This window comes from Drosophila kikkawai, chromosome 3R (genome assembly GCF_030179895.1).
Source record: "Drosophila kikkawai strain 14028-0561.14 chromosome 3R, DkikHiC1v2, whole genome shotgun sequence".
NCBI lineage: Eukaryota > Metazoa > Arthropoda > Insecta > Diptera > Drosophilidae > Drosophila > Drosophila kikkawai.
Window position 1 is genome coordinate 18,752,838 of NC_091731.1, and position 15,566 is coordinate 18,768,403.

The 15,566-nt window shown below is 39.7% G+C and overlaps 1 protein-coding gene across 4 annotated transcripts; it reads left to right on the plus strand.

Annotated features, from left to right (window-relative positions):
- The first annotated feature begins 538 nt into the window (after positions 1 to 538).
- LOC108075637 (calponin homology domain-containing protein DDB_G0272472) lies at positions 539 to 15,144 on the plus strand. 4 transcript variants are annotated; one of them, XM_041777451.2, is made up of 13 exons: positions 539 to 908; positions 5,009 to 7,563; positions 10,811 to 10,962; positions 11,024 to 11,158; positions 11,223 to 11,480; positions 11,536 to 11,875; positions 11,932 to 12,018; positions 12,093 to 12,243; positions 12,313 to 12,622; positions 12,694 to 12,793; positions 12,984 to 13,172; positions 13,696 to 13,839; positions 14,436 to 15,144. In XM_041777451.2, exons 2-13 carry the CDS (start codon positions 5,192 to 5,194, stop codon positions 14,869 to 14,871), a joined length of 4,674 nt encoding a protein of 1,557 aa, XP_041633385.1. In that variant the 5' UTR covers positions 539 to 908; positions 5,009 to 5,191; the 3' UTR covers positions 14,872 to 15,144. The 4 variants fall into 4 exon arrangements, with proteins under 4 accessions (XP_041633385.1, XP_070142739.1, XP_070142738.1 ...); XM_070286637.1 differs by lacking the exon at positions 12,984 to 13,172 and having other exon boundaries at positions 545 to 908; positions 14,436 to 15,143; XM_070286638.1 differs by lacking the exons at positions 12,984 to 13,172; positions 13,696 to 13,839 and having other exon boundaries at positions 543 to 908.
- Positions 15,145 to 15,566: the final 422 nt, after the last annotated feature.

A 15,566-nucleotide genomic window follows, 5' to 3' on the forward strand; every position in this document is an offset into this window, starting at 1 on the left:
TAGCCATATAACTAAGAACATTCCTAGTTAAAGAAATATACATTTTAGAAAAAGAAATTATAATATATATTATTATTAGGTTTTACATGCACCACTGTTTATATTTTTTAATCTGTTTTTTTAATTTTTTTTTTCAAACATATATAATCCCACTGTTTGTGGAAACTAGTGTCTGTTTTGTAAACAAAAGCAAAAGGGAAATGAAATCAAAATAAAATCAAATCGGTTTCCTCTATTAAAGACCTATTATTATGTTAATGGATTCGCTTTGAATCCGTTGGCTTCAATTGGCCGATATTAACGTTGTGCTTTTACTGCATTTCTCCCGCCGCTGATCGGTATCATATTGGCTTTGTAAATATTTTGCCACTTTTATGGGTCAGCTGTGCTTTCCATATGTACTTGTGTATGTTTGTGCAACAATCGAGATCTGTTTCGGTTAAATAATTCCATTCCATTTGGCCTCTGATCGGCGGGCATCTATCGATAGCCACCGCCGAGCGACAATTTTCCTTGGCATCGGCGCTTTTCCTACGCCAGATCAGCAGTCAGTCGTGTACCGTTTGTTGCGCCGTTTGGAACGCGAGCGCCGCATTGTGAAAAGTGAAAATGGATTTTCCGCCTTGCGCTGTCAATGCGCTTGGGCCGCCCAAGCATGTGTCGTCTGCTGTCCACGAATAACAAGTGTCAAGTGTAACAAGTGCCACCTCAAAATTTTCCTAACCCAGCAGCCCTGTAAACGTGTGCCAAGCGGAAATGGAAAAACTTAATTTTTTCAAATAATAATTCTCACGACAAATATTAATTCAAGTCAAATTCAATTGGCCGGACGTTTATACGTGTGTGGTTTTTTGTGTAATTGTGTAAATAATCTACATATATAAATAATCACTGTAAGCGTGGCTGAAGTAAGTTGGAGATAACTGTTTAGATAATGTAATTAATATTCTTAAAAATTATTTTAAAAAATATACAGTAAATACTGTAAAAAAGAATATATATTTTGATAATATCCGCACAGATTGAAAGAATAACGTCACCTTAAATAAAATTCTACTGTTTCAAAGTTTTAAATATACCATAAAGCTTAATATAACATATTTAATTAATTTAATATTGTACCAAGTGTTTTTCTCAAGGCATTTCCCCTTTATTAAAACCCATAAATTACAATGTATAAAATTTATTTCAACAATTTAAGAGCCATCACTGTAAATGCGGATTACATATTTAATATTGTTTTGGCTTTGGCCAAGATACACCCAATTAATTCGCTCAACACCTCAAGGCGGATGTGTCGCAATTATTTTTTGTCGCCTGTCGCATGCTTTAATAGTTTCACTAATTTTCAAATTTATTATCCACCCGCTCGCTTTGATTTACATATCTGTTTTTATGTGTAAGTAAGCCGTTTTTATCACCTCCCCGGGCAACATCCAGCAGTTCAGAGAGAGCGCATAAAAACTGTTTGGAAAATCATCAGCAACCAAAGCAGCTAAAGCAGCAGCAAAAAGCTCGAGACGGGAAAATCCGAGGAGCTCAGAACAACATTAACCCGTCCCTGGGCGACGGGAACTCTGTGGCCAGAATGTTTTGGATCAGCCGCCTGATCTGGCATCAGTCAATGTCAGTTGGCCCAGTGCCAGGTCGGCTGTGTGGGCGGCGACAAACAAACAAATGAGCCAGCAAGCCAGCGAGCACTGAGCAAAGAAAAGTAAATAAATGCCGAGAGTGAAGGGAAAGTGCCCGGCAGGGTCCACAGACAGTTGCACCTAGCAGTGGAAATTCTCTATTCTAAATCATATCTCTAGATAATACTCAGGGTATTTTCCCCTTACACTTTTTCAACTCGAGAAAATAAACTTCAAGTGGATTTTTGTCTCCACGCGTCAAGTATCAAGTGTTTTTGCTGTTAACTAATGTGCTTATGTATGCAGTGCGTTTCATAAATATATACATTAATTTTAATTTGAATTTGTAAATAAAAAAATATTTAAAGCCAATTAAATTTTCATAAAAAATTGGTTAATTATTTTAATTAGTGCAATTGGATTTACAAAATTAGTAATCAACAGATATACATATAAAAAATAAATAAAAACCTACTATTAAATCTGAATACAGTTAGCTTATAAATCTGAAACGCACTGTCCTATCTAAACGTGTTAATATGTATGGCCATATATTTCCGCTCGATTGCAAACATATGTTAAAAAGTCGACAGAAGCATGCCAAATATTCATGGCATATTTTTCTTGTGCCTCTTTTTCTTTTGTCATATTATTTTAATTTCTATTAATTTTATGCCGCCGCCCCACTCGCCGAAAAAATATATAAATATTTTAACACATTTTTTTCCTAAAGAATTCTTTAATGGATTTTATTGACAGAGTTTTGGGCCTATAGGTCGGGGCAATGGCATTGGCCAAGTGCAAAATTTATTGTTCATTTATCTCATTTTTGTTGCCTTTTGGTTTGTCTGTGTCTGTGCCTGCGTCTGCTTTACTTCACGTTGAAAATATTTATGATTTTCGTTTTTATTTTATTTCTGAACTTGTGCAATAATTGGCAAAGATATTAGATGTAAATTCAACAATGATATAAAGTGTGTGCCATCTGGTTGAAGGCTGTAAACTTGAACGACTTATGAAGTGGGTCAGTGGTTCCGATACGTAAACAGATATATGAATGTTTAGTAAGAATTAGAAATTGTAAGGAAATTCCAAATGGATTTTGATTTTCCATATACTTTTCGCATTATATTTACCTGCATCATTTCCGTTTTGGGATTTCGTGCCAAAAGCAAAAACGTCATGCACTTGGCCAGACCCGAATCCCCCTCCTTTCTTTACCATTTTCCAATTTTATATTTGTTGATGTTGCTTGGGGTTTATCTATTTTATATTTTCAAAATAAATTCCGTGCATTGGAAGCCAAAATGTTTGCAAATTGCGCCGCTGAATTTGTGGAAAACCCAAAAATTGCAAACTTCGAAACATTCATTTTATTAATGATGATAGTGATAGTATTAAATGCAGGTTTTGAAAGTACCAAATGTAGATCTCTATCGTTAAATACACACATTTTTAAACGAATGTTTTATTTATTTATATATCTATTTAAGCGAAATTTATTTGTCTTTCTCCGAATGTTATCTACAAATTTAATTATCCATATATCTTCCTGAACATCTTTTACACTGATCTGGCGCCTACGTTCGCCTCTTTTATGGTGACGTCAATGTGAGGAAGCCCTACGAGAGCAACGATTCGAATAGATATTTATTTTTAGATGTATGCTTGGAGAATCAGCGAGTCTTTTTCTTGTGGTTTATTTTATTGCTGGCTATAATTGGTTCGTTTATGTGCAAAATGTATGGAGGAAAGCGCAAGAGAGCGATGCGTACATCCTGAACTTGAAATAGATGCCATGGAAAATGAGGGGAAAAACTAAAGGAGTTTCGAGGCAATTGCACTCGGATTATGATGTTGCTCGGGCTCGGTGCAATGTGATTAGTTTATTTTTGGCTCTGCTCGTTGCAATTTGAACTTTGGTTTGAATGGAAACACTAATGACTAAGGAGTTGCCGCTGACTCAAGTGCAGATTTTTTTTAGGGCACTGAAAAAAAATGGTTGCGGTAGCCAATAATAAAATTAAAAAGGGGGGGACATGTTGGCATACTTTTAGGAGTTGACTTTAATAGGAAATTTTTTACTTAACTATCTGAAAATATTTTTTTTTTATTTTTTAATTATACTCTATACCTTGCAAAAATATATATAAAAATCTTGTATTACTTTAAAGTTATAAGCAACAAATACAAATGCCATACAGATTTTAAATACATCTGTATGGCATTTGTATTTGTTGCTTAAATGTGTTTAGATATTTATTAATAATTACTTTTTTAGTCCTAATTTATGAGGAAGATTTTAAATGCATAAAATATTAATATTATGTAATTATTAAAAAAAAAAATCAACATTAATACCACTTTAAAAAAGTCATATTTTATTAGCTTTAAAACCACAAGCTTAATTTTCAATTAAATATTTTATCTAAAATAGAACCCGCCACGTCTGCAAATCATCCCACCAAACAGTTGAATAATTTTCACTTTCCATTCGGAAATATTTAGCAGCTGTCGAATAACTCAATCTAAGCTCGGGCTTTCAACAATGCGCATTCTACAATTGGCAAAATTTGTTGTTTTCGCTCATCGGGTGACATATAATGACGCATAGGCTATGGCCATAACAATGGCACTAGGAATAGGTCAACGCAGGCAGAGCTCTGGCTCCGGCTTTCTACCCCATCAATTAATATTCATAAGCAATTATCAAGCTAACCATAAGCATTGTATTTAGATGTGTGTGTTGCTCTGTAAGATAATTAAAACAAATTATGAAATGTGCCTCAATGTGAGTCAGATGTGCAGCTTAAAAAATACTTTGAGAGAACTTTTTTATACATTCTATCATTTAAATAATTTTAGATTAACTTTAATACCACTTCAAACCCTATGAAATCAAGGGTACATGCTAAAAATTAAATGTTGCTACCAAAAAGTAATTATAAATATTAATAATATTCATTACATTGAACTAACACAGAAAAAAATAAAGAGTATAAAAATAGTTGTTTTGCCAATTTATTTCTCACAGTGAACTTACACACACACACACATGCCAAGTACTAGTACTCACAGTTTGCTTGCCCGAGTGTTGTTGTTACTCACATTTGTCCAGCATTGTCATCATCATGATGAGCTCTATGATGATGACGATCGCGACAGTGGACGCACTGCATGGAGCGTTTACTGAGCGACAGTCGCAGTTTATCCGCCAGCCAAGTCGAAGCGGCAAATCCGCATCCGCAGAATCTTATTGGGCGCGTGCGGGCGGGGTAAACTCAAGATCAAGCATTATAATTAAGGCCAATTAGGTCTCGTGCCCACACTGACAAGCGACCGAAACTAATGTAATATTTGTAAAATATTTTCAACAGGTTGAAAGCATTTATAAAACACATAAAAATACGAAATAATTGCAACAAAACAACGATTTGTTTATAAAACGAAAAACACACAACGAAAGATCAGCCAAAACGAGCAAAAGCAAATGGATATTGAACAAGAGAAATAATATAAAAATAATAATCAAAAGAGACACTATTAAGAGAGACAAAAATATGTTCAATTTGCTGCGAAGATCGCGTCGTGGAAAAACGCACAAGGCGAAAGTCTACGACACAAGTGACGAGGAGGACAGACCCTCGAGATGGGGCAGTAGTAATGCCGCAGGGACGACGACGAGTGCTCTTAGCCAACAAGAGAAGCCGGAAAGAGCAGCACGTCGGGCGGTGATCGAAGAGCTGGAGGACTTTGCCAGCGATAATGACAACGATGGCGATAATGAAGCTGGCAGCGGCGACGAAGAGCGTTTAAAATTAGCAAAAACAGCTGCTAATGGCCGCTCCGACAATCTTTCGTATATAAATAAAACGGACGGAGATGCGAGGACGACGACGGATGGTCGAAATGCGGCAGCTCCCAGCAGTCAAAACGAGGCAGCCAGCGCGATCGCGAGCCGAAACGTTGGTGGTCGAGATCGGGCATTAATTGGCATTAGCGAGCCACAAATCGATGGTCCCAGTGCCCCCGGAATCGTCCATCGCCAGCGTACCGAAAACGATTCCCAAAAGCGACAATCGCTGCTTTCCCTGGGCGGATTCCGACTTTCCTCGAGCGGGGATAGCACGCCCAAGAGCCCGGAAACAGAGCCGAAAAAGCGCAGGACTCTGCAGAAGAGTCGCGAGTTCCTTAGCGACATTTTCATGGCGCGTGGTCGAAACCACCAGCGTCAAAAGCAGCAGCAGCAGCAGTCCCAGCAGCAACAACATCAGCAAATCGTAGCCACTGGCAAGACAAATAAATCGAATAAAAGTAATGCCAAAGACGTAATCGCTAGCGCGGCACACCTTGAAACGAACTCCGACCCCGCGCTCGCATCCCCGAATACTTATCAAATGACTTTGGCTAATAATAGTTGCCCAGAGAACGACGTCTGCGACGATCAGCGAAGAGCAAAGAGTCCGAGCCAAGAGCACAGTAACCCAGCTGGAGCTAGCGAAGAGCACAGCCATTTTCCGGCAGAGAGCCAGCATTTTCCGGCCGAGAGTGAGTGGGAAAAGCCAAGAGCAATGCGTTCATTCGGCACCGAGCAGCAGCTCATTCAAGCGGCAAGCGTTGAGCGGGAAACACAGCAGCAGCAGCCGGAGGAGCAACAGTTGCCGACAGCCGGCAATGCAAGTGCCCCGCAGCAACATCTGGCCAAGCAGCAGCAGCAACATCAAGCGCCGCAGCAAAAGCAGGAGCAACAGCAGCAGCAACAGGAGCAACAGCATCAGCAATTAAGTGACATAATCATGGGCCAGACCAGCGCCAAACCGAACGAAATCGGTTCGGCGCATAGTTCGCGTGCCAGCACGCCGCGTGAGTTCCGTGAGTCGGTTGTGAGTCCGCAGCCACCGCAGGCACCGCCGCGTCATCAGAAATCACCGGAAGTGCCCAAAATCACGGTCGAGGATTGCAGTTTTCATTCATCGTCGGAGGAGGAGGAGGCCGAAAAGCACGAGACCTTTTACGAACTTAATAATCACGCAGAAGATTCGCTAAACATCGAGGAACTCAACGAGGCGCACATAGAAACCCTGGAAGATGAGGTCTTTGCCTCCGATATACCAGCAACCATATATCAAAATACGAATAACCGCCCCTGGACACGATTGAGTCATGTCAAGCTGGAGAATGTCCAAGAGGAAGCAGAGGAGGAGGACCATGATGAAGACGACGACGAGGTAGATGAGGCCGTGGACTTGGAGTACGAGCCACATGCTGGGCATCAGCAGGCCAATGGCACCTCTCGCCAGTCGGCCAGCAGCGAAAGGAGCGCCCTGAAAAGTGACTCCAATCTGAGCAGCAGCTATGCCGACTCGGGGATTGGGGATCAGGAGTTGCCACCGCAGCAACAGTCGCCGCCACAGCCACCGCCACGCAGCTCCTCCCATCACCTGAACCACCACCACCTGAACTTCATCCGGGACGGCAACTCCACCGACTGCGAGGAGACCTTTCTGCAGTGCGACGAACTCGACGACAGCGAGTTCAGCGAGCGATTGGTATGCATCGAGAGCATCAGTCTGCCGGATGTGGTTGTGGAGTCAACGACCGCCAGCACGACCACATCAGCATCCGCAGCAACAGCAGCGGCAGGCGTAGCAGCAGCAGCAGGCGGTGCAGCAGCGACCACAAATGGCGGCGATTCGCAGATCAACATCAATATCGCCAATGGAGCGGGGGGCAACAGCCTGGGCAATGTGCACTTTATTCCCATCCACGTCGAGGGTCGCAGTCGCAGTCGAAGCGGCAGTCCCAAGCAGCGTAGCTGGGACGACAGTTGTATCGGCCAGGATATGCCGCCCAGCATTGAGATCATCGAGGACGGGAGTGTCCTGAATAAGCCAGTGCGGCAGGAGAGTCCGTTTGACAATCAGGAACTCAGGTGAGTGCAATAAACATTGTTAAATAAGTTTGATGGGTTCTTAAGGGGATAAGCTAAGGATGGGCAACAATTTAAAGGATGTTTGGATACGTTTTAATAGTTTAATTCATGAGATTTGGTTCCCTAAAACTGTTTTTAATCATAATTAAAAGAATACTTGTCTCGTTTGTGTGCTTATAATTCAAAAATTACTATTTAAAAGCAATATAAACATTAACAAAAAAAGAAAGAAAAACCAAATTATCCAATTTGGATACTGTATTCATTGTTTGATTCAATAATTGACAGAAAACAATGCTTTTGTTGTTTAAATTAAACATTATCAAAACTTGTTTAAATCAAGTAATCAATAAAACAAATAAATAAATGCGAATTAATTCGATTCTGGTTATTAAATTAATCCTTTTTAAAGCATATACCCTCGGGCGTATACTTGATATTTGGCTAGTACCAGCAGTTTAAGCTTAAAGTGCGACGTATTTATTTAATAACATGCGCATGCCAACAATTTCAGCATTAAAATTGCTAGATGCAGGCAATTTATCTTGATCTTTGTGTCATGGAACATGCCCGGTGCTCTGGTTTCTCACACGGATCACCCATTCAGCGGAAATTTCCCCCTCGTTTTGTTGGTTTCATTCTGTGTTCTCTTGCCAATTTGATTTTCCTGTTTGATTTGCGTTTCCAGTAGTCAGGGGCGCCTATTTTTAAATGGATCACCACGTATAAATACTGGCTATGAATATATTCTGGCATCTGCCAATCAAATAAGCCTTTATATATATTTTGCATTAATAAAAATTAGTTTATTGATTTAGTAGGAAATTATTTAATATATATTTTTCAATAAGAAATATATGATTGTGTTGTGGTAGTGGAATTTGTCTTAAAACTAATTGCAGCCTTTTCATCTCCCTTCACAACATATTCACAACGAATAACAATATTTATAGATACAAATTCCTTAGAAAATCCCACTTGTTACGGTTCGTGTCTCTCATTACGTATACGCAATGTGAAAGCTATCGCTTAGTGGCATTTTTCGGTGGCTTTGTTTGGCCTTCGTTCGATATGACAGATTATGACAGCCGGTACGGCAAGTGTCTCATATTTAAATGGCGAAAATTATTTCGACAAATTATATTTATGTAAAATTTTCGTGTTTCAATAATAATAAACATTGAGATTTTGGTTGAAAATCAGTTGAACGAACACTTGTACGAAAGCAAAAATAAATTCACTTCGTCATTTCTCGTTTTGCTGTGCTCTTCCTCTTTGCCAACAATTCTTTTTTGGCAACATGTCGACCATTTCCCACGCTTGTTTTTTGGCTTACTTTGACAGAGGGTATAACACTTGAGAGGGGGGTTAAAAAAATAAATATTCAGATGTTTCTTAATCTCTAAAATTAATCAAAAGAATTTTATAAACAATTCGATATACTTTCCTATAAACATTTTAAATAATTTCCTTTATTTTTAAAATAATATTTTTATACATTTTATAGTTTTTCAGAGTATCCACTGCTTCGGCTTAAATTATTTACTGTAGTTTTTTCTCAATCATATTTTCTCATGTGCATAGAACACGATCTGCCTGCTCTAGTTTTATTCGCTTTGCTTATTTCGGGCGGACTGCAGAAAAAAAGACAAGTGTTCATAGAAACGTTCATAATTAGAGCGAACTTGTAAGAATATGGACTAGAAGGGGGCGTGCACTTGTGGAATTTTATTTGGGTTGTTCTTGATTTTGGTGGATAATTGATTGGGCGTACGGGATAGGTGCTGTATCTTCCACTCTGGCGGCTAGCATTGAAAGATTGTTTATTCCACGGGCACATGCGGCGTATGCGTAATTTCCTTTGAATAACTAATGGCCATCTTTCCTGAAGCTTCGACGTCTACTGCTGCTGCTGCTGCTGCTTGCTCCCCTTCAACACCCGTTGTTTATCTAATCCAATTTAATGAGCAACTTGGGCATAAACACAAAAGAATCCAAGCAGGCAACTAAGCATTCGCAACGGAAAGTTCACAGGCATCGCTGGCAGAGATGCTGCTCTTGCCAAAAATAATTGAAATAACTTTCAATCTAAGTACACGAGTTGTATCTGTCTCCTCTGCTCAGTATCTCTTTTTCTATCTTTATCTCCGTCTGACTATCTCTAGAGCAGAGCTAGGACCGCGTGTCACAAAATTTGATAAATTTGCTTCTCATTGTCTATAAGAAACATATGTGCGCATAATGGGGACAGTGCCTATCAAAATTAGTATACATTTTATAATAATTTTATAATAATAAAAGCGTAACTTTGGCGTTAAAAAATACATTTTAGGAATTTTTAAATATAATTAATAAAATAGGCTTTCTTTAATATAATTTCCAATTAGACGAAATCCTAAAACTACCTTGTAATCAATTTTTATCATGAAATTTCTAAGCACAAAGGCTATATCTTTTCGTATTTATTTATTTTTAATTTCAATCTAAAACTTAAATTAATATAAAAGATATCTTCAATGCCTGTTCTCTTACCTTTCTAATATCTATTCCCTTGACTTTTAATTTGTTTACACTTTCGAAACGCACTGTACTTGTCGTTGAGAGCGACAAAGAGTTGGCAAAATGCGGCAACAAAAACAACGCAAAAGTCGTTGATTTAAAAATAAACTTTGCGCATTTTCGCAGCAACCAAGAATCGACTAGGATAAATTCAATTAAAACGTATTTCATTTTTGCGTTGAAAAGCCAAAACAAAACAAAGCACAGAACTGAGACAAATATACATACATACATATAGTATTATATTATATAAAAGTGTTGCTGTATCTTTGTCTACGTCTGTATCTGTAGGTACTATATCTGTGTACATATTGTATCTCAACAAATTATGGTTGAGGAAGACATTCCCACTGCTTTTACACCTCATTCACGTTTAACGAGCTTTTCCATCCAAATTACGTCAGGCAGATGTCTAGCTATAGGTACGCGGGATATCTATATACGATATATAGAATAATAATAATTATTCTTCTGCGGTTTTACTTTTATTTATTTATTTATTTATTTATATTCGTGCTGCGTGTGCTCTCAACACGTTTGTGATTCATTTTGTTTTTGTGCTGGGGATTATTCAGTGACAAGTTTGTGTTTGAAATATTCGTCTGACAGTTGAGCTGATCTGTCTAGGGATTTATCTCTCTCTATTCCATTCCGAGTGTTACTCATCCCCCTGTACTCGATATTTTAGAAAGGAGCTGAAGCAGCAGAAAGCCCGATTTAGCAGCCAATTGGACGATGCCCACAAGAATGTCCACCAACTAGAGGCCAAGGTGGGAGACATGCAGCTGAAGATTCAGACATTAGAACAGGAGCTGTCCTTGAAGCAATGGAATGTGGAAAGTGAGTGTAATATATAATAAAATCTACTTTATCATCACTTCATTTTATATATATTTTCCAGGACTGCAAGGTGAGCTGGGTGCCGCCCACAAGGACGATGAATATGTGCGAAAAAAGCTGCACCTCCTCGAGGATGAAAAGGTTCATTTAAGGCACAAATACAGCGAAGATCAAGATGAATTCCAGCGTAAATATGGTAAGTAGAAGAAAAGCTTTCAAGTCAAAAGATATCTCCCATAATTTTCAATTTCTTTTCCTAGACGAACTTGAAGCCAAATACCACGAACTAACCGAGAAGTACAAACAGAACCAGAGCTTGGCCGGCAGCTTGCAAACCCAACTGGCCAGTGCCCAGGTCGATGCTGAGCAATGGCGCCAACAGGTGGAGAAAATTCGAGCGGAGCTGGAGGAGCAAATACGCATTCTGAAAAGCGCCCTGGACAACTCCGAGGCAGAGCGCAAGATCTGCGAGGATAAGTGGCAGAAGGAGTTTGAAATGCTCAGGACACACAACCGAGGTGGGTTGTTAAACAGTTTTAGAATATTTTATACTAAAATCTTATTACATTTTAGAGCAAGAGGAAACCCTGATGACCGACTGCGAGTGGCAGCTGCGGCAGATGCAACGCCAGTGCAAGGACAAGGTGGACAAGTCCAACTATGAGCGAAAACAGGCAGCCGCCAAGGCGGAGGAACTGGAGCAAGAGCTGCAGTCGCGTCGCAAGGAGGCGGACCATTTGCGCACCTGCCAGGCGCAGGTAAACTCTTTAAGGGGCGTGGTCAGCGAGCAAGAGCAGTCCATCCAGACGCTAATGGACCGCATCGAGAACCTAAAGGCCGATCTGCAGTCGGCCAATGATAATCTCGAGGCTCAGATCGAGGCTGTGCACAAGATCAAATATCAGTGTGATAAGTGGGTATAAGTAGGATGTTATATTCTATTTTATATTATATTATATTTTTCCAAAGTGCCATCTATGACAAGGAGCGTCAGACGATCTACAAAATCGACGAGGTACGCAACGAAGCTGCCGCCTTCTGGGAGAACAAACTCTAGTAAGTAATAAAACAATAAAACAGAGACATTTCCTTTTTAATCTAAAACTTAATTCCCAATTTTTTAAATACAGCACAGAGATGACAAGACTGACAAATGAACTGGAGTCCGTGTATGTGGACGAGCGCCGGGAGGCCTTGGACAAGCTGCAGAACGAGCATATTGAAGAGCTGCGGGCACTGACCAATCGATACACCGCCAACGAGGAGGAACTGCGAGCCGAGGTGGGTCTTTATTTGCTTAAAAAACCATATTCATATACATTTAAATCACCTTCAATTTCCCCCTCTTAGATCGAGGATCTCCACGAGAGCCTCGAGCTGAAGAAGCAGGATTTCCTCAGCCTGCGCGAACGTTCCGATAATGCCCTGCTCCAGACCCGCATGCATTTGGATCGGGCGGATCGGGAGTACCAGAATGCCATGTGCCGTGAGGAGGATCGACGCGTGGAAATGGAGCAGAGGCTGAAACAGGAGTTTGAGACGGAGAAGGCCGAGATGGAGGAAAAGTTCCGCGAGCGTCTGGGTCAGGTGAAGGAAGAATTTGCCAAAGAGCTGCAGTTATCCACGCAGGATATGGTCGATACGCATCGCAAAGAGCTGGGTGAGTTTATCTTGAACTAAAAAATCCTGAAAAGCCTGCTAATCAATATTATATTTACTATATTTATATAGACTCTCAAAAGGCCAAGCTGCAGACGGAGAGGGATGAGGCGATGCAGGAACTTGTGGAGCGACATCGCGCCAAAATGGCTGCTGCCGATGAACGATTCAAGTGAGTGGAGCTACCTGCTATTACCTGTGATATTAACCAAGTTTCCAACTATAAAATTGCCTGAGTAACATTTGGCTTGCCTATTGAATGTCTTAGTTTCCCACTCATTTTCTCACCATTAATTCTCACCTTTGGAGGCATTGTTCATCTCGATTTCTCTCGTTTCACACCTTTTTTTTCACTCATTCAGCATGATGGATCGGCATTTAGGGCGATCGACATACCATCCAGCCTGGTTTTGGGCACTGGCCAAGGGGGCCTGGCCGTATATACCAACCGTATATGTTCTATATCTGACCATGTCGCCGCTGATTGCCCTCGCATGCTTAGTGTTCAATATTGTTGCTGTATTCTATATCAAATACCGTCATCTCCTAATGCGCCAATAAACAAGTTAACTCCTTTTGCCATCAGTTAAAGCTTGAGCCCTTGACCTTTTATTAAATCAGGGCGTGTTTGTAGGGACTAGAAAAAATCATTTAAGTAGCCAGAAAAACATAAAGGAAATTTACATAACTAGGGTTAAAATATACACTAGTAAACCCACCCAAAAATTTGGTTTAAATAAAAAATGTAATAGAATTATTATTGATTTTTGAAAGTTTTTAAATATAGAGAGTCTTTATCATGTTGAGTTTACTGTAATGTAAACACTTTTTCTTCTAAATTTATATTTTATATTTTTTAATCATTTTAGTAGAGTAAAAACCCCTAAACATAGTTTTAAAATCTATAGAATTTGCAGAAAACCCTTCTAAGTTACTTTTCTCCTAATATTTTACTTTCTCTTTCTCGCTATGTGTGTGTATCCAACCTCTGCCCCATCTATTTAACCTGAATAACCACAAAAAAAAAAACCCTCGAATCCAACTTTGAACCCAAACCTGCATCCGCATCCGCAGCGATGTAGAACTTCGGCACCAGCGCAATCTCAAGGACCTGAAGGCGGCCTACGATGCCGAGAAGGCGGCGCTGGACAAGCGCGACATCAGCAATGCCAACGAAATCGAGCAGCTGCACCGCAAGTGCCGCTGCCTGACCAACCTGTAAGTGGGCCATTTGAGCCACCTGAGCCACCCAATAAACCTATCCCACCTTTCCCTTCCAACCAAGTTCTTAATTCTTAATATTTTCGGGGAGTAAAATCAGTGATTATGAATTTATTTTCTTTAATTTTTAAGGAAGGATTTTCTTTTAAATAAAATATAAGGCTTGAAGTACTTTATTTATATTTGTAGACACATTTAATCCTAAAAATGTGCAATATTCTACCAAAAATATATACAGTAAACATTTTACATTTTTAATGGTCTTAATTTCATAGTGATTTCTGGAACAACCTAAAATCTCTTTAAAAATTAAGAATTATAAAGTAATTTATTTTTGATGGTTTTGTATGTACTTTTTTATATTATAATTTTTTTGTATTTAAAACATTAATAGAAAATGTATAAATTTAAAAAAATTCTACTTACCGAAAAACGGAATTTAGAACTTGAACAACCTCTTTAAATCTATTTTCCCCTAACTATCTATTGGCTTTTCCGTGTCGTGGGCTGTTGTACACTAAGTCAGTTTCCACTGTCCTTTGCTTTAACCATTCTTATATTTTCAATTAAATTTTTAAACCCTTTCTCCGTAGATTCGAGGAGATGCGCATGAGATACGAGCGCCGGGATCCCCGAGCCGAGGACCTCCGTGAGATCTCTGAGCTCAGAACCCGCTGCGAGAGTCAGGAGCGGGATCTTTATGTGCTCACCGATCGCCTGCGGGAAATGCAAATCCAGATGTCCGAGTTGCAGCAAAATGGCGACCGGAAGGGAGGTGGGAAATCGGTGAAGAAACCACCGCCCAAATCAATTGCCACCAGCTGTGACGTCATCTACGAGGAAAACGAAGAGCGTGAATCGCCCGAGCAGGAAAATGGTGAAAATTCAAGCTCCAACAACGATGATGACGATGAGGAGGAGGATGCCGAACATGAACCGAGCGACACAGAGTCGAATCACACGATCGAGGTCAATGGCAAATCGGATCGCATTAATGAGGACGACGCCCACTTGATCACCGCCGTGTGATTCCCCCATGTCATCACTAGCTTCTTCCGAATTTGTGGCTGTATTTTTCGAGGTTCCCCCGGTGTCGTGGACTATCCCAGGATCAAGGATGCGGATGGATGATCCCAGGCGCCTTGGTGCCTTCTGTGCTGCCCTCTGTGTCGCCGGATACGGAAATCGACCCACTCTCAACCAAACGCTCAAAGCTTGAACTCATAAAAATTGTAAAAATTAATTTTTGAATTGGTTTCTGAAACCGCAAAAAAAAACGAAATAAATGTAAATATTTTTAACTAAAAAAATATATTTTAGTTTACACCGGAACATGGATATGGTTAGAGCCCTTCGATACTTTAATTCAAAGAGGCGAAAGGCTGTAAACAATATTGACAACTGAAATCAAATGTTGCCAGGAACGTATTAACGAGGACGACGTCCACTCAATCACCGCCGTGTGATCAATAATTATTTTACTTATTAGTGTATTACAGCTTAGTTTAAAAATAAAAAAACCTCGTTTTCTTTTTTCCACTTTTCGATTTCAACTCATCAACGTTAATTTGGCGGAGTTCCGAATTATAATAGTAACTATATTATAACTATTATAACTACAAATATTAGTTTAAATTTCCACCCATATATTATGCAAGTAATAAATGACCACCAGTATTATTTTGTATGTAGCTTAGATTTTAATAAGGAAAAGAATCTTCAGA

What these genes read in the sequence shown, in the direction of transcription:
- LOC108075637 (XM_041777451.2), top strand. Translation starts at nt 5,192, where the DNA reads ATGTTCAATTTGCTGCGAAGATCGCGTCGTGGAAAAACGCACAAGGCG. An exon ending in TTCTGGGAGAACAAACTCTA is followed by an intron (nt 12,019 to 12,092) that starts GTAAGTAATAAA and finishes TTTTAAATACAG; the next exon opens with CACAGAGATGACAAGACTGA. An exon ending in GCTGCCGATGAACGATTCAA is followed by an intron (nt 12,794 to 12,983) that starts GTGAGTGGAGCT and finishes TCACTCATTCAG; the next exon opens with CATGATGGATCGGCATTTAG.